This window comes from Anguilla anguilla, chromosome 7 (assembly GCF_013347855.1).
Source record: "Anguilla anguilla isolate fAngAng1 chromosome 7, fAngAng1.pri, whole genome shotgun sequence".
Classification (NCBI taxonomy): domain Eukaryota; kingdom Metazoa; phylum Chordata; class Actinopteri; order Anguilliformes; family Anguillidae; genus Anguilla; species Anguilla anguilla.
Genome location: NC_049207.1, coordinates 37,740,955 through 37,760,645, shown reverse-complemented (window position 1 = coordinate 37,760,645; position 19,691 = coordinate 37,740,955). Strand labels below are relative to the sequence as shown.

At 37.0% G+C, this 19,691-nt stretch overlaps 1 protein-coding gene across 1 annotated transcript; it reads right to left on the bottom strand.

Moving 5' to 3' along the window:
* Positions 1 to 5,326: 5,326 nt before the first annotated feature.
* Positions 5,327 to 8,412, bottom strand: lbx2 (ladybird homeobox 2). Its single transcript, XM_035427172.1, has 2 exons — positions 7,647 to 8,412; positions 5,327 to 6,523 (listed from the first exon to the last, which is right to left on the bottom strand). Exons 1-2 carry the CDS (start codon positions 8,014 to 8,016, stop codon positions 6,063 to 6,065), a joined length of 831 nt encoding a protein of 276 aa, XP_035283063.1. The 5' UTR covers positions 8,017 to 8,412; the 3' UTR covers positions 5,327 to 6,062.
* Between the last annotated feature and the right edge of the window lie 11,279 nt (positions 8,413 to 19,691).

Sequence of the window (19,691 nt, the reverse complement as noted above, 5' to 3'; positions counted from 1 at the left end):
ACTGCCAGTGTCCTCTGTTTAAACACTTGAGCATCTGACCAGTCCAACCAGAGTAACAATATGTTCACCACGCTTGAGTAATTATTTTGTAAGTGTTTTATTGTTTATACACTAACCTTGTGAGTTTGACGTATATAAATGTGCACGTGCATTTATATTTAACACTTTCTTTAATTACTCAATTCAAGGACAAATTGCACTAGTAAATTGAGAGGGGTTTCATCTGTATAGAAGAACCCATTTTTTGAATTGTGCAATTAAAAATGCTGATGTAGTCGCAGGAAATTCATCTTTTATTTGAAATTAAACTGCTACTAAAGCGAATTTACACCATACTACAAAATGTATTCAAAGATAAATGTGATGCAGTATCATTAGCATAAATACTGAAGTGGGCCATTCACTCAGCTACTTTGCTTTAAAACATTGACATGTTTCAAGGGATTAAAGACGATTATTATGTCAGTGTTGTATTATTATCATCCGAATTTCCGAACGACGTTTTGAAACATTACGGGACAAATCTGTCAAAGATGGCCATGTCGCAGCATTTACGGTTGTTGGTGTATTCAATGCATTTCCGAAAGAAATGCACAGAATCCGTGCACTCAAGAAGGTCCACTAGGTGGCAGGCTCTGCGTACAAGTCAGAATGAAAACCAGCCTTTTGTATTTGTAGTGTGAAAACACGTGGGGGTCACCACCCCTTTTCAGTAAAATGATTCTTAAGGATATGTTTAATGCCATTGCTCTTCTACACTAGCGGGAGTGTATTGCCACAAATGCCATGTACACTCAAAACCAGGATTGAATAAAGTGGGTGCAAAGGTAGGTTCTGGCAACGAACACATTTTGCTTATTCCCCATGCTTAGAATTTCCATTGATTCCCCATTATTACCACTTTAGGACGGAAATGTCTTACAGTGCATTACACGCAATATTGGAAGTGGTAGGTTCAGTTTTTTTTCTTTTGAGATAATACTGGAATATTTAGCTAGAATCATTTGCATCCATAGACTACACAAATGTAAGTAGCCCAATTAAGTAGCCTAATCTGTATTTAACTGAGTAGGAACAACGGCATCACCGACAACGTAATAGCGGTGTGCCTACCCGTAGGCAAGACAGATCCTTGCACCATAGGCGCGCACTGTATACTTTTACACACGCCAGTGATTTCGTGGCGATGTTACTGTGTTTCCGATGCTTTATTACTTCTGCTGTCCGAATGCATAGCTGTCTGAATACTGTCTGTTATTTTCAGCCAACACCGTTTTGCGAGGCAGGAGACCTGGTAAAAATCTACAGAATATTTTACAGATATGATTATTTGTAGAAATGGCCGTACTGCTGCGTGTAGGATTTTAGAAGTCATACAAATACAGCCTGGGTGCTATAGGCGAAGGTGAATTGTCACCAAGTTCAGATCCATAAACCATCACCACCTTTTATCTTATAATCACAACATGGCATAATCATAAAAATGGTACGTGTGTAGGCCCATTTGCTAATAAACGACAATAAACAGTAATAATTATCTGTTATAGCAGGCTCCTTTAGTCGAGGTGATTTACCACACAAAATATTATAGCCTTCATTCGCATTCTTATAAAAAATAAGGATGGCAAATCATAGGTAAATAATTAAATAATAAAAGGGCAATGGTCCACATAATCAAAACATTTGGAAAACATGGTAGGCAGCTTTGAGGCTGGATAATTAATCACTAGTTAAGCCAAATTAATGCCAACGAGAGATGATGACAGGAAAACGGCGGTGCAATTAACCATCCAGAAAATTAGGTTTTCATATAGGAAACCGCCATTAAAAGCGCAGGGATGACACAAGTAACGATTGCAGCCGAATGCTCCCACATTGATATTCAAGTTGCTTGAAAGTATTGTGTTTTCTGTTCGTTTTTTTTTTTTTAAGAAAATACGTGCATGTATATTCTATTCAGGTATTCAACTGACAATGCAGAAATCAGCGCGAAATAATGTGCAGGGCATCACGGTTTCAAGATTAATAAAAATGAAAAGGAAATTCCAGTCTGTTTCAAGTCATTTTGATTCGTGAAGTAGACTACATCCTTTTCATTTGCGATCTCTTTGAAGTGCTGAAACAGGTGGCATTGCAACGACAGAACGACGTATTATACCGTGCTTAAGATGTTTATATTTATGTTTTCACGTTTAATAATACATTATTATTTAATGGAAGTATGTTATAGTGTTGAACTCAACACAGATGCTACTGAACATTTAATTATGTTATTGCAGTTTGACAGTTTTACTGGAGAAATCTTTTCATACTTTATGGCAGGAAGACAAAACGAAACGTAAATGGATGATCGAGACAATTCTTTACAAAGAATATTATCTGTGATTAATGTTTAATGTTATTGTTTTATACTCCATTGAAATTGAGTATAAAACGCATTGAAAAACATGTAAGTTGCATTGTAAACGTATCATTGTCCCAAAATTTACGATCTTTAATTTAGGCTACAATTGTTGTTTCTGCTCCTACTTGCTGCTGCTACTACTACTACTACTAGTACGAAATAATAATAATAATAATAATAATAATAATAGTTTAATAGCCTCTTACTGTCATTAGGCCTATGAAACCTAAAATATAGGGTCCCACATCGCACGCATTAGCACAAATACATAGCGATACGTTTTTAAACAACTGTCCATTGAAATTGAATCGGCATACCTGGGTACAATTCAGATATTACAAATTATTGACGTTTGTGGCCATGCTTTTGCAATTTTGTAGACTATTTTAAACTGACTGAGCAAGGAAATCCAATATCGGTGATATGTTCGTTCTTGTAGGACTGTAGGTATGCTGTGTGATTCATAGCTAGTCTTTTGATTAAATTATTTAGGAAGTAAAGTTGCCAAAAACGTGCCATCTGTTTTCAGCTTTGCTTTCCATTTATCAGTGCAGCAGGGAAAAGTGGGCTAGGTACGTGATGCGATTTTTAAACGCTTTTTTGTATTTTTCTTTTTTCTTTTATTTTTTTGCCTACACTATACAGAAGGCTATGCTGTGGAAATAATACATCCCCGTAGTCAATAATGACAATACTATTTTATTTTTTCCATCATAAATATTCCCCAAATCAGTTATCTATTTAGAATCAGACTTTTTCTTGAAGTACTAATAGTATATTTTAAATCACAATGGTGGCAACAATAAATAAATGAACACCTCAAAAACGAATCATGCTCCCTTATACAGTGACACATAGCTTGAACGGATACAAACAAATAATTCAAATACACAAAGGCCTATTACATGAGCTCAATATCGTGGAATGCATTTTCTTTAGAGCAGAACATAACAATGACCACCTGTCTCTGCGCTAGGTGATAGCTCTGCGGCCTCTGCCACAAAATAAGAATTCAGAGCCTAAAGGCCGATCCGCTCGATCCTGTCGCTGGATTTTAATGTTTCAGAACGCCATTTGAGTATGCTAAACATGAGCGTATATTAAAGTTGGGGCCTAAAAGGAAGGAGTGGTGTTTCAGCAAAATAACACGAGCTCCGACTGCACATATATATAATAATATAATATATAATAATAATAATAATAATTTTAAATTATAAATAAACTACATGGTAAAATGTTCAGTGTTGATTTAACACTAGTACAGTTTGAGTCATCGAGGGATCAAACGTAGAATGCTGTACTCCATCAGTGCTGATTTAAAACTGACGATTTTATTGTGTACGATAACAAAAATACAAAAAGCGATAGGCAACTTGTGTAAATCTCACCCCAGCCTTGCAACGAAAGTGAACTTTTCCCTGTTCCAACACGTGAAATGCATATAAAGCAGCGAAAGTGTAATAAAAGAGACTTACAGCTGCGCTAAAGAATGTGATATGTCCGTAAAGCATACCAAGTATGTTCAGGAGGTCCTTATAAAGTAGCAAAATAGACCAGACTTAAAATAGAGTACTGACTACTCTTAGAAAACAGGCATACACAACGAATCGCGTAGTCAATTAAACACAAATGTTTACACAGAATGAAATATTGCTGCATCTACTGTTAGGCGTGCTTGATTTCAACATGCTGTCGGTATTGATTATTATGAGACCTGTAGGCTGCCGTGTCCATAGCTTTCTTTTACTTAATTCGGAGACCGTAGAACTGCAGTTGTAATTATAGTTAGTTTTAGGTAATATATGTTTTTGTGTGAAACTAGTGTGGAATGCTGTAGAAGGAAAACACGTTTAAAAAACACCTTGCAATTGATTTGACCTCGAAACAAACATTTTCATAAATAAAAAAAAGGAATCTTGGAAAATGAAGCTGAAGAAACGGCAACTTTCTTTTTTGCTGTAGTGCTACACAACGTTTCTGGCACGTCACTGGACCCATTTTCACGATGCAACAATAAAAATCTACTTGACTTTTCAACCCCTTCGCGATTCCAGGCGACTGCGCCAATTGTGTGTGCCACAGTCCCGTATTTCTCCCTAGCCGTAACAGCTTTCCTTGATCTGGTTAAGTGTTACAAATGGCCCGAGAGATGTGCCAGCAGACCGCAGGCCTGGACAACAAGGACGCGGGGGAGAAAGGCAGCGACCCTCCTCTTTCGGCCAGCCTCCTATTGAGCTGTATTCATTAGTAACCCCTTGCTAATCAATTGCTATTCATGGGCGTTTTTCTTAACACAAGCATTAAAAGAAGCACAGATGCGTGGCGGTATTGCTGACGGCTCACAGAAACTGTTTAAGTACGGAGAGGCGGGTTAAACTAATCAATCACGCTGACTAGTTTGTGCTGAAGAAAATTCAGAAACCATATGGCATCGGGATGCTCACGACCTTTTTTATGCCAGTCCCGAGTCCGAACTCCCTTGTGTCAACTGTGCTTTGAAAAGAAGTGAAATGAGGTAGACGAACGAGTTCAATTGCCTCTAATTGAGGCTTCAGCCACTTAACGCTTAAAGTGAATGTTTCTCAAGTCGCCTATCCTTTGCATTAGCCTACAGTTTGTATGGGACGCGCAAACACTTTGTCAGCTCCAAATGTTGATGTAAAAATACATGCATTCCTACATTCAGATGTGCTAAATGCAAAGTATAGCGTTCGTAATGGTTTTCTAAATAGATATTAAATCGTGTATGGGGATCCAAATAACCAAACCCAACCTACAGGGTAGTAATTTAAGTTGTATTTTGTCTTTACCATCGCTTAGTCCACGGACCAAATAAAATACACAAGACAGCCAGATAACACATCAAAATGTGCACTTATCAAAGACAGCATATGACGTCAAAAACATCGTGAAATACCATATTCCTTTATTTACATAGATGGTGATTAAATAGAATGTTACAATAAAATTACCATAATAAGATGTCTCTAATTTATTGAAAGTATATACACAGCTGTTTGACGATAGGTGCTTTGTTGTGGATTTTTCTTGTAGAATCAGGCCATACTGTCGATCAGTTATGAGGTCAAAAACAAACACTAGTCGGTATGCAAATTCAGGTAAATAAAAACCTAAACATTTGGGGACACGTTTTTACACCAAAACGCCATATCGACAATCCATAATTTCAATTGTAATTTCGTCAACACGTCCGTACATGAGAAAAATGCCGATTCGGCAGACCCATATTTCCTTAGCAGCTATGAAAAAAGTGAGTGTGATCAATGATTTATCAAAAAACACAAATTGCACGACTTTCCCATGAACTTTGTGAAATGAACGTCAACCTACATACACAGGCATACGTTGCGGTCTTGATCCTGTACCATAAACCACAGAGAATTTTTCAAAATTGCATTGAAAAAAGTCTTGCATTTTCATTCAACCATACATTGTTGCAGCTGATAAAGAAATATCTCCATATCTAAAACTTGAGTCAATTTCAAGCCGTCTCAATCTGAAATAATGAGCGTTTCTTTTTAAACCATCCTTTAAATAAATAAAATAGAAAAACAAAGAAAATTCCCCTTCATTTTACATTGTTCCCCCTTGTCCGTGCGCAGATGAAAAGCATCCCTCCAAAAAACGGCGGTTACTTTTAATCGTCCACTTCAATTTCTTCGTCTTCCTCTGAAAATTCGTCCGTGGTTTGGTCTCTAGATGAAGCCGGAGACTGGGGAAAGACCCCGTGACCTTGTGAGGACGGAGAAATACTGGGCGATATAGCCCCCGAACTTCCTTGGGGGTCGTCAATGTCTTCCATGGCAACCAACTTCTGGAGCGTCTGCGGGGGTATTTTCTTCAGCGACTCTACGTCCGCCTTCATCTCCTCCAAGTCTCTCTTGAGCTTGGCCCGTCTATTCTGGAACCAGGTGATAACCTGGGCATTCGTAAGGCCCAGTTGTTGCGCTATCTGGTCTCTGTCTGCTGGGGACAAGTATTTTTGGTACAAAAACCGCTTCTCCAGTTCATAGATTTGATGGTTCGTAAAGGCTGTGCGGGACTTCCTCCTCTTCTTAGAGGCCTGCCTCTGACCAAACGCATTCAGATGCTCGCGACCTTCAATGGAAACAAATGCAATAATTATGCTTCAGGAAACTTTAAAGTCTATTGATTTCTTCAGAAATGTATCGCCCCAAAAGTGGAAGGCTTTATTTAAAATCGTAAAAACGCACATTCGAGACATGATCTATTCATATAGTTACATTGTCAAAATAATTTTATAGGCCACATTTTTCAACACAACTGCAGAATCCTGGTTATCAAAACCTACATTACATTTACGTTTTTGCGGACTCTGATCCAGAGCGTCTTACCAAGTGCATTCAATTTCAGCCTTAATGGACCAAACGGAAAATAACCCATCATGCACCTTGAAACTGAGTAACTTTAACCGATGTGTGAAAAGCATGTTTTACGGATCATCGTGTCCAGTGGAACAACCTCCTTCTGCCAGTAAATGTATAGGCTATGCATACGTAAACTATATTAAATCTAAATAATGAAAATTGACAAATTTGCCGGTTTAATGATGATTACAACAAAAAAGATAACTTTCGATGAGTTTCTGCGTGTCTCACGTTTTTTTAAAAATAGCGTAATTAAATCTATAATACAACTGTATAGTCAATAACAAACTCTCAAACTATCCATGGTAGTAACGACATATATCTCTTCACGTTGGTGTGGAAGGTTTATTAAATTGTTTATAAAATTACAACATAGTCATTTACGTTTTTAAAGTATTTTTCCGGTTAAATAATTTGCATATCAAAAGTGATATTAAAATTCACGTAACGTACGCCAAAGAACTCTAGTGTGTTGACATCCTCCTTGTTAGTCAGCTCTTGTTTTCACAAATCAGTCAGATGTCTTGTTAAACATTAAATCACATGTAGGTGCGCGCTTTATATCCTGATTATAAACACTACAGGGTAGTGATGTTAATTACAAATCATAAACACTTACTGTATCAGTAATATACTGCAGTTTATTTTTACATGTGAAGGGCCCTTGAGATTTTTTTGTTAATATTCTGCACATGCCATGACAAACAAATATAATGACTGGACATTCAATTGCAGTTAACTGTAATTGTAGGCTACGTTCACGGCAATAAAATATTTCAAAGTGAATCAAATAAGTGTGTGAGTTTAATCGAGAGTAAATTACAAATGAATACCTTCAGCTGCTTGGATTACGCTGACTTCTAGACCTTTAAAAGTTTTGCTGGCAAGTTCCTCCAATGCGCAGAGCGGGGAGGACGGAGTGGTTATACCGTTCCTGACTGCGTTCGAGGCAGTCACTTTCTCCAAAACCCTCGGTGGACAGAGGGTGGCAACGGACTTCTTTATGGAAGGCTTGTTTAAAATATCCTCAATGCTGAACGGGGTGAGTGGCTTGTTGGAGTTAGCGGGTGGTGGAAGCTGATCAAGCGGACCCCGTCTCCGCTCCTCGCCGCTAGATTGCAACGCGGAGCCTGCCTTCATGTCTGTACTGGAGGTCATCGCAGTCCCAACGTTTGCCACTAATATCGACAGATTATGTTTCATTCAAAGGGTCATCGAAACTTCCAGGGTTGCTCTTGGTTTGTTTTGCTTCGTTTCCCTGCCGTGTAACACCTCACACTGACACTTTAAAACTTCTCTTGCCTGAAACGTTTTTCCAAAATAGTCATGTTGGGGCGAGGGCTGCTGTTTCATGGACGGCAGAATTGTATTTCCTTTAAGAAAGCCAAGGTCCTTCTGAGAGGCTCCATGGAGATCTTCAGAAAGTATAACGGCACTGCCCGAGGGCTGATTTGCTACAACAAGAAAAAAAACGGTTTCAAGGAATAATAAAAGCACGGAACTGCTAACGAGTTATTGGTGATTGGGCGAAGATCAATTAGAAAAACACTACACTGCTCACTGACCCGGCGCTGAGCCTTAAAGGGCCAGACCACATTAATTAATTGGACGCGAAAATAGGAGGAGTTTCCCCTCTGTTACCAAAACTTGAGAGAGAGAGAGAGAGAGAGAGAGCGGGTGGGGTGGGGGGTGGTTCAAGGCGTATGTATTTGCCTTTCCTCGCCTCACTTAGTAAAAACCACGTGCTCTCGCGCTCTTCATGTTTATTTCATGGAAATATAGCTGAAGTTTAATCTGAAAACTGTTTCTGTAGTAGTTACTACGTCATCGCCGTTCTACTAGGGACACACTTTTAAAGCATTTACATTTGGGCGTGGTACCATACAATGCACAAGTTTAAAATAAAAGCTCAAAATGCCATTAACCTAATTTTATTGTATACTGTGGATTTTATGGTCACAGTCGACTATACATGGTGTGCCGCCTAAGGGCTATACCGTCAATGTATATGCAACTGACAGAAAGGATTATTATTGTTATTATTATTATATTTTGTTTTGTTGTTGTTGTCATCGCTCGGTTATTATCGTCTCTTACAGCAGTGAATTCCTAGACATGAAAAGTACTGTCAGATCTGAAGTATGTAAAGCGCTTCATTCACAGCACAGCTGTTTTCAGCGTGTCCATCAAGCCTTTCACAGCGCGGGACAAGTGTTTCAGGCAGAAACTTTAATTTTCTCTCTCTTGAAGTAGGCTTAGGAAAGCATTTCAATAATGTTTTGCCTCTACCATCTGCGGACCGAACGAAATTGGGAAGGAGAAACTCTGGCAATTTCAACCAGATGAAACCCCAATTCTTGGCGGGTTCGTTAAATTTATTAGCTCTTCGTTTTTTTTCCTAATGCACCATAAAAAAAGCCAGAGAGACAACCTGGAAATGATTATAAGAGAAATTGGATATTTCTGTGTGGTTTTGAGTTACACCGGAGTGAAGCGCCATAAAATGTCGTACAAATAACTCACTGATATAGGCTAATACAGTGTTTTCAAAGTCCATATTTCCACTCATGACTGAGAGCGTTCGCAGGTTAAGCAAGGAACGGGAACTAATTGTCACAGTCCTATGCCCTTCCAGCATCACCACTGATGAATATTAAAATTCAGATGCGGTGGGGGCTGTTTGTAATCGTAAGTGACTGAAAGAACGCGGAAGTCCGTTGGAGGCAAAGGACCAGGTAGGTACCTTTTTTAAAAAGAGATCATATAAATGACAAGTCTTGCGTCTTTTAAAAAAAATGCTAAATGTTAACTACTTATGAAATACATTGGTTGTGTTATTAACTTGGCACACCACCATCAATATCGTTGTTTAATTGCCATCAATGGCGGTATATCTACCTTGTGATAGAAGATCCTAGGATGCTGAAAATGATGACGAAAATGATGCTGGTGATGATGATGACGACGATGACATATTTAAGTCTGCAGGAATATGTTAGTGCCAGCCTTTAAACAATATAAATGTCAATATCAATTTATGTGCCGACTGCAATATGCGTTGGTTTTAATCAGACATCACGCATGTACATTTCTGTTGTATGACTTACATGGAATTCCAATTAACGTATAATAAAATGTTACGACCGTGTGGGATGTGCTACTGCCCACGTGCTCGGTGCATTTCAGGCCTTTTTATTTATGTTTGTGTTTTGATTGAATGTGTTTTGAGAGATATGCAGTGTTTCAGTATTTGGGATCGATCAATCAATCAAATTTTCTTTACATTGCACATTTCATACAACAATTGCAGCTCAATGTGCTTTACATAAAAAGACAATAAAAGGAAAGGAATTAGGGTATAAAGGAAATAAAACGATAAAGACTAAAATCAATTTTTAAAAGCAATTGTACAGTGTAATGCCTTACATTTACCATAAAGTCATGGTTTCCTTTGCCCTAAAATGAAATTATTTGCAGCAACATTTTCTGAAAAATAAACTGAATTTACAGTGATACAAATGTATTTTGGGATGGTATACCACTTAAAAATACGAATACACAGATACAGAGTCAGTTTATTTTTTCTGACAGGCTATAAATATTAAAACATGCATGCACTTAATAATAATAATAATAATAATAATGATAATAATAATAATAATTAACAATTACTGACTTGAAATACATTGATGGAGTTGAAAGCTTTCCTGGAATTAATTCCAGAATGTGTCTTTTCTCTTAAAAGTCTGCGTCTCCAGCATATGTGGTAATTGCTCGTTTACTTTGTCATTTTCGGGATTTCTATTATGAATTATTTATAACCTAAGCACATCTTCTCGCGCTCTCTCGACACGTGATGGAAAGATTTACAAATCAGGGGTGACAATATTCGAGCTTATTCTTCCCGCCTTTGTTGAGAATGTCAACCCAGTGAATTATTTTGAATTGTAGATCAGATGAAGTTCAGTTGGCCAAGGTAAGGAAAGAAAAGGATGCTGTCTGGATCTGATGTGTTTTTCTTGTGGTTTAATAATCGATCGGAATGATAGATGTCTCTTTTACACGAACCATTAGCGATGAATGGAGTCCTTACAGAAACATCACATTGTTCTTGCCAAAAACACCATATGGTGACATTCGTGTAGGGACAAAACGGGGCAAAATAGCACAGGACTTATTAAAACAGCACGATATTCTATTACACTGGGTAGAGATTCTCTAGTGTGAGTGTTACTGAGCAACCCGAAAAAGGCACATGTTATCAAACAAAGGATAATTTATTCAGCACATATGTCTAACATGGTAAAGAACTCGGGCGGGTAGGAAAATCCAATGAGATTTTAAAACTGACAAAGCCTATCACAAAAAGGCAAACAATAAAAAACAGAAAGCCAACAATAGTGTTAAAGCAGTAACCTAAACAACAATACAGCAAGCATCTACATGAACAAAAAGATTATAGATGACGCAAAACAAGTACCTGTTTCAAAATACGTCTGCTAATATAGCCTATTATTTCTGGCTTATTCTTAGAGAATAATAAATAAATAAAAATATGCTTTGGGACTGTACATTGAAAGTGATTGAATGCAAAGGCATTTTTAGTACATTATATTGTAGGCTATTTTAAAACATAGGACCTATAATATATATATATTTTTATATATATATATATATATATATATTAAACATACTAATCTTTTGAGATGTGCTATTAGGCCAATGTTATGTGGTTTTGTTGAATACAAGCCGTTCTAAAACCATCGTCTTGTTGAAATAACGAAATTATATTACTGGTCCTAATTAGTATATTATTGGTTCTAATTAGCCTACCTGTCAAATCAGACCTGACTCCAAAAGTGATATAAATGGGAAAGATATTTAAAAAATGAGTGGTTATATTTAAATATAGCCGAAATAATAAACGTACAGTGGAGTATACAGTTAGGCCTACTTGAATCCAAACGATGCCTTTCGGGCGCCAAGAATCACAGCTCACAACTGGAGTCGAAGGGTCTTAGACAGCGACATCGCAGCGCTGCTACAGGCCGGATAGAAATGGTGTCTCCCAAATACAGATGGCAATAATAGCCTAGATCTGAAGCTAAGGCCGCCAATATTTCTTTTCAATATATGTTTTAAATGATCGTTACGGCTCCAGTGGAGCAGTGCTAATTCGAAAGATCTTCTTTGGCCTAATTTAAACGTTAATTAGAAACAGAACACCTGACCTCATCAATCATCACGTCTTACGGGAGCTCCGTTTTATTTTCTGCATTGCACTGCATCTGCATCTTTCTCCTACTTTGAAAGACGGCCGCACGTCTCTTGTTGCACATAACTTTTCAGTCTTGTTTTGCTCGTCTTATGTATATAAATAGAGGGTGAATACTGAAAAAAAGTATCGCGACTAATCACATTACCTCCTGAAATTTGCTGTGCTTTGCACAATTTGTTGCAGTCAATGAATAAGGAATTTTAAGATGGGTACTACTTGGGGTTGAGTTTTAGACTTAGTACGTGAAAGCCATAATCACTGTAGGGCTGCTATAATAATAATAATAATAATAATAATAATAATAATAACTATTATTATTATTATTATTATTATTATTACTATTATTTTTATAAGGCAGTTTTATGAAGCGACAGATAAGTGTACCTGCGTACATTTTTGTAGTAGGCTATAGGCTGCAGGTCATTTTAATTATTTTATTTTTAATTACTTTTTAAAAATTATTTTTTGTGTAGTGTTCATCTTGCATTATCCACAATTAGTAATGTACCCTATGTTGAGAAATCATACAATAATTGTTAAACAAAATATATTGGGCAAATGCTATTTAATCGTTGATTTTTGCGGCACTTTAAAATCCGCGGCATCAGGAAGATATTCGATACATGTTATTGTACAGCGGGACAATTTAGCCAGTCAGATGAAGTGTAAGAATCGGATCTCTGTTTCAGGACACGCGGTACTCGGCAGTTGTTAACCTCTATAACTAAGCAAAACAGCTGCACTCGTGGCAATATCAGCATGGTGTGGGTGCGTGCGTATGGACTTGTGTGCATAACGTTGATAAACACGCTCCGTAAAATATTGTGCATTGGACTTCAGTTTGTCAAACGTGCCTTTCGTAATATAGGCTACAGCATAAAACCAGAAAAAAATGAGCGGCTTACAGGAGCAGGTATAGCGTCCCAGGACACAGAAAGCGAAGGACATGCAGCCCAAGAAAAGACGATTGTTTAATTTCCGGAGAGAAAGGGGTGCTTATCCCCTATCCATCATTTAAATACGTGATTGCACCCCAGTATAAGCAATTTCTTTCTGTCAATTATCCACCTCGATGATTTCCTACGAGCAATTTAGCCAGCGTATATTGTTCACGATCATAATATAAACGAGTGGTACAACCAAAAAACACCTACATCAACACTAACCCATTGATGGATTGTTATTGGCACTGGCACAACTTAACAATGAGGTCTAGGGCGAGAGATCAGTCTAATCAGATCACGTGACCAGTTTTGCAACACCTTGCAACACCTGTCATACACAAGCAATGTAGTTCCAAATATGAATCAAAGACAGACGAACATAATGCATATTTAACATTATTCAGCTTGCTAGAAGTCTTCTTTTTCTTTCTTTTTGTATTCAGCATTCACACAGAGATGACTGTGTAGGACGTATTGTCAGTAGACTAAATTTAGATTTTACCCATAGGCTACTTTTCCGAGATTTGTTGTTTAGAGGCCTGAAACTGAAATGTTAATTTCTGATTATTTTCGTCGGTAAACCATAGTCCTATTAATCTCTGGGTGTCTATCATTGCATAACGAGTGTTCATTGTTTTTGTTGTTATTATTATTCTTATTATTAACAACAGCAACAGAAACAACAACAGCAATAATAATAATAATAATAATAATAATAATAATAATAATAATAATAATAATAATGTGTATGTTGCCAACATACTACAGTACCACAATACACAAGACTGAAACACAAAGTAAAATAAGAATTAAGCAAAAGACTATGGTACATTTCATAACTGTGCAATTGCCTTAGTATTATTATTATTATCATTATTATTAGGCCTGTTATTATTATTATTATTATTAGTATTAGTATTCTTATTATTAGGCCTGTTATTATTATTATTATTATTATTATTATTATTATTATTATTAGCCTATTACTGCAATAGTAGTAGTAGTAGTTGTAGTAGTAGTAGTAGTAGTTTAAAAACCAAACCAACTAAATTTATGGAGGCTTTAACTATAGGCTATAGTTAAGGCACGCAATCGAAAAGAATTTAGTGACCCCTTCTAGCCCGTCGTGCAAAGTGCGCTACACGAGTTATAGCAGGCAGGCCTCTCATTCTGGTAGGTTGAAAGAACAGCAACTGACGGCACAAGAGACAGTCCTTCTATGGCATTTTGCTTACGTGTGCGTCAAACCGCTTTGATTCCGGCCTATGATTTTTTAGACCTAACAAGTAAGCAAATTAGGCCTACAGTAGCCTATACCTTTGCTCTTACAGCAATTGTTGTTCGCTTATTTATGGACGTTTCACGGTCTTAAGAGCAGCCTTATGGCCTCACGGTATAAACTAGGGTCAACTGTTTGTACAGTTTCATCACCGCTTTACAAGGTTTGTAAAGCGCTTTATAAATCAACCCAATATTTTACATTTTCTGGCTATCTCAGACGTTGTTTTGATGATACGCCTGATGTATTACCTTCCCGATTACAAAATCGTGACTATTGTAAGCTAAATATTTCACGTCACCGTACAAATTAATAAACCGACAAGAAAATAAATATTATTTCCAATTAAATACGTTAGCAATAATTTAATAACCTTGTTGACTAGGCCTAACTGTACGTCTATAGGCCTATCTGGTGGGCGAAATAATGTTCATCTTCAGTTTATATTTTCGAAAATACAAACTTATATTTTAAAACAGGCGCCATAATTGCGTAATTAATGTGCGGTTCCTTTGACAAATGTAACAAGTGAAGGGGCACGATGACATATAAAAGCATGAGTTTTCTAGTCTTTTAATTATTTAAATCTAGGCGAAAATAAACCGAATCGTTCATGAACATGAACCTTAGTTCTTTGCCTCAAGTAAATCTTGTGGGACCAAATTATTTTTGTTTTGTTAGAGTAGGTTTTATGCCGAATAGGCTTTGGCATATACGGAATCCAAGTATGACAACAGTAGCTAAAAAGCTTCTCGTTAATGCAAGGAGGATACAACACAATAGAACGTCATTCTCATCAGAGTCAGCATTGATAGTCTTTGGCTTTGAACGCGGTGTGAGATTCCGTATTGTGTCCAGTAGCGTCGCGTGTTTAGTACCACTTGGTTTCCCTCTTCTGGATGACAAATGTTTGTTTCTCAACAGGGAACCTAGAACCCCCAACGACGCCAAAAGGCGCCTTGGCGATCTCACCTCTGCGGAGTTCATTTTCTCCCGCGGATCATGGAGCCTTAAACCCCTGGGGTACAATGTTACTGAACCCTAATGCTCCTCGGGGGTCCGTTTAAGATCATAAAGAAAGATGTGGGAAGCTGAATGCATGTGCGGTGGGTGGATTGGATTAGAGGCTATTAGGGGGTATACTTGTTTCTGTTAAGTAAGCAAATAGGTGGCTAAATAAGCAATGGGAACACGTGAAATGGGAAATAAACGTTTGGATTTGACTGCTTTTCCAATTGCCCTTTAAAGGCACAGCATCTGACAATCTTGCTTTTCTTTAGCGCGTCCATCCTTTACAGACAAACGTTACTATGCATATTCTGCTTCAGTACATGATACCATTCCTATTTATAGTTTCATTTAATAGCCTTCACTTTATTCAATAAATAAATAAATAAATAAATAAATGGAAGTTTTTGAGATGACAGATAGGCTATTGATATCGTTTATAATTTGTCATAGCTATTTTTTTAGGTCCTGACGGCCTATGGTAGTCTGTTCAATTGGAAGAATTAGTTAGAATTATCATCGGGATTAAGAATCTAAATAGCCTAATCGTGTTATTCTTCGTCCTGAAAAAATAAAACCATCGCACCATGGCCGAAGAATTTGAAATTAATGCCCTTTTCTTTAAATTCTATGAATGTAAACCCTGTCAGTGTTTAGTGCTTAACAAAATGCATTAGACAAAGGTCTTTGCTCAGGCATCATCATTTGAAAACAGAACGCTAATTCTTGTGGTAGTTGTATAATTTAGTATCCTACATTTTTTTTTCAAGAGCAGCTTGACCTCTGCAGCCACAGACATATAATCACCCATTAATGTTTCCTATTCAGATCTATTTAACAGAAAATCAGCGATAATGCAGATTGTAAAATAATACCAATTTTGAGAAACTGGTATATCCCCTACAATATCAATTTGTTCTTTCACGAATGGAAATATGTCGTTACTATGATTAATATTCGACTATCTTCGTCTTCCTCTTCTTCTTCTTCTTCTTCAAATAATAATAATAATAATAATAATAATAATAAGAAGAAGAAGAACATAGTCTATACTGCAGCCTACATGTTTGTTCTCTATAAAAACTGGATGTAGCTATTTTCATAATTTAGAATAAGTTTGTAGGCTATGCAATTATTTTTTTACTTGCAAGCAACGTTTTTCATTGGAGGTTGAAAGGAGATAATACCTAGCTTATTGTTAATAATTGGACACCAAGAACTAATTATACTACTATACCCCGACAGTTTATTAAAAATAGGCTCACAAATTATATTCCCAGAGTAATACAGTATGCCTAATATAGTGATTATTATAACTTTAATGGTATTACAGAGTCATATAGATCATGCTTTCAATAACCAAATTTATATAGCCTATCAAAACGATGCAGATCGCAGATTTGGTTGGGAAAAGCACCCTTTAAAATAATTGCTAAAATGAAATAGCGACTTTCTCTCTCAATCTACTAAGTATGAACATATTTCAAATCTTTATTTTATAATTGCCATTATGATTAAACTATTGTAGCTGCATTTAATCAAATGTATGGGATTTTAGAGAGCTCGACAACACGTACCTACACCCGGCACTGTACTTCATGTATAAGTTTTTACAGACGAGTAACGTCGCAACCGATCATCTGTCATTAACAGTCAATGTATTCGATTAATTTCAGCATATTTTGAAAACTTGAATGGACGCATCAAAGTTTCTTAGGATTTAATAAAGGCCTTATCCATGTTCACCTTACACTCATTCTTATGTGCTAGACTAACCTTCGTAGTTAATTTTCTTAGACTTATCTTAAAACATAATCACGGACATCTGAGCTGATGCAATTATATTTAAATAATCCTGTCCTCCTTTAACACCTTTTTAGTTCCATTAGCAGTTTTAACAAATAGGCTAATATTCTTTCGGCATGCCTTTTTGAAATCATATTATGTAGGCCTATACAACTATTTTACAACAGCCTCACGTCACTCACACAGGAGTCTATCGTCAAGTTCAAGTTCAAGTCTCGAATCTAAAAATTACTGAACATTCCTGTGAACACCTGACCATAGGCACTCTAGAATGATGCTTTGCGATAACAGGCCACTGTAGACAGGGCGTGGTCATTTTGACGTGCTCAGATGAGCAATGATGCAGTAGCGTGTTGAATTCTCGCATCAGTGCGAAACTGCAGGACGACTGCCCAGGACAATGGACAGCGGGAGGCCCGGAAAGATCAACGAGCACCAGCGTGCCTTCAAATCGGCCGATGTAGGGTAGACAGAGTCGGGCAGCGGACCAAAGTGGTACAAATATGGACAAAGTAAAGACTGAACTGAGAAGACGCATTGCTATAGCTGTGACGAGCGGGTTATCAAGTTACTTTTTTATTGTTAAACTGCAGAATACAACAAATTCCCATTTTAAAAATTAGAAAATTATAAATTGGAAGCTTTTTTTTGCATGAGTATTTTCCATTACGCATAGTGGATAGGAGGATGCACACACATTCTTTAAAGTCAAACACGGTTTGATCCTGATCAACGAACATTATACAATAAATGCACTCAAAGAAATTGCGGGAAAGTTATTTATTATTATTATTATTATTATTATTATTATTAATAATAATAATAATAATAATAACAACAACAACAACAACAACAACAACAACAACAACAACAACAACAACAACAACAACAATAATAATAATAATAATAATAATAATAATAATAATAATTTAATTTAAGACTCTTCTTCCACAGTCCAGAAAAGGTCCCTTATACTGTATATTTTGGCTAACCCTAACCCTCAACCTCTCATATGGCCTTATATAAATGAGATCCAAGTTGGTCTCTTCATTATGTTAGTTATGGTCAGTTCCTTTAATAAACTGGTGGACCAATAGCATGCATTACATTTGCAAAAAATAACAATAAAAAATAATATAAAATAATAAAATAATAATAAAAATGAAAATAAACAAAGGAAGCAGTTATCCATCAAATGGAAGGCAATCATTTCCAAGGAGAGGAGGAATTTTCAAATCAAATTCAAATCCTAGTTTGATGTATGGCCAGTAGAAGAAAAAAAAAAGATTTTGTGGAAAGTTTTGTTTATGAGTGGCAGGTTCTTTGATGAGCATTAGGTTTCCTTGGCAATATCGTCCTTATTGACAATATATGTGGTCAACATCAACATTAGTTCCTTCTCTGCAATAGATAGTTTTGTTTATTTATAGGCATTGGACCGTACCAGGAATTAACCAATTCATAAAAAAAAACAGAGTAACCAACCATCAATGCCTACAAAAGTCTATGCTATGCACATCTGTTCATCAGAACTTTATATCTCAAAATTGGAGAAGCTACATACAGCACTTACTGGTTCTTTGCCATGCAAAGCCTGACCAATCAGTGTTTAGCATAGAAAAACTAGCTGACACATGGACTGACACATTACCAGGTATTAGCTTAGCATTTCTGCAACATGTCCTGTTTATTGTCCAGTAAAGACTACTTGTTTTAATATTGCTATCTTTTGATATCAGTCATCTGTCTGAGGCATGGAGGTCCACAAAACAAATGAAATATGACCCAAAAACTTACAGAGACCTCAGAAAACATTAGAAAACAAACAAAAGAATAAGAGAACCAAAAGAGATACCAATAAAAGAGATTGGGTCTAAAACAGACTGTAAAAGATCATTTGTTAATTCGCCTTGCATTGGTTTCAGTTCGAGGTAAAAATTTTTTTATCTCAAATTCAAAAACACTTTTTTGTAGGGGTGGTGCTTTTTGTTTAGAGATCCTACTCTAGGCTGATATCTGTGCTGTGTAGGATGAATACCAGTGTGAGCGTACAACCTTCTGTGAGAATCAGTCACTGCAATTCTAGACCCTGCCACTTGGGCACCAGGGAAAAACCTTCCTCCTCTTGTTTTCACATGTCTGAGGTAATGGGGGAGCATTGCCGTAACAATTTACAGGGAACCCGCTGCATTTTCAGAAATAAATAACCAAACTCTCTCTGGAGACGTGCAGTTTCCGAGAACGACGGGGCGTTGGGACCCTGAATAACTCTCCAACTCATGCATCAGGATTTAATTAAGCTGTGATCAAGGCTTGCCCTCCCCCCTCTCTTTCTCTCACTCTCTCGTGCACCTCTTTGCTTGGAATAAAGTGAGGAAATAGCTCGTCTGGCCGCTGACAGACCCTGGGTTTAGCCGCAAAGATAAATGACCCAAAGTATTAAAGTTTAACACTTTGACAAAGCCCACCTGATCTGGGGTATTAATGCAATGAAAAATCCATCTGCCTGGGACTCTGAGGAGAGCTACAGCCCAGCTCTGAGAAGGTCAAACACCATTTAGGA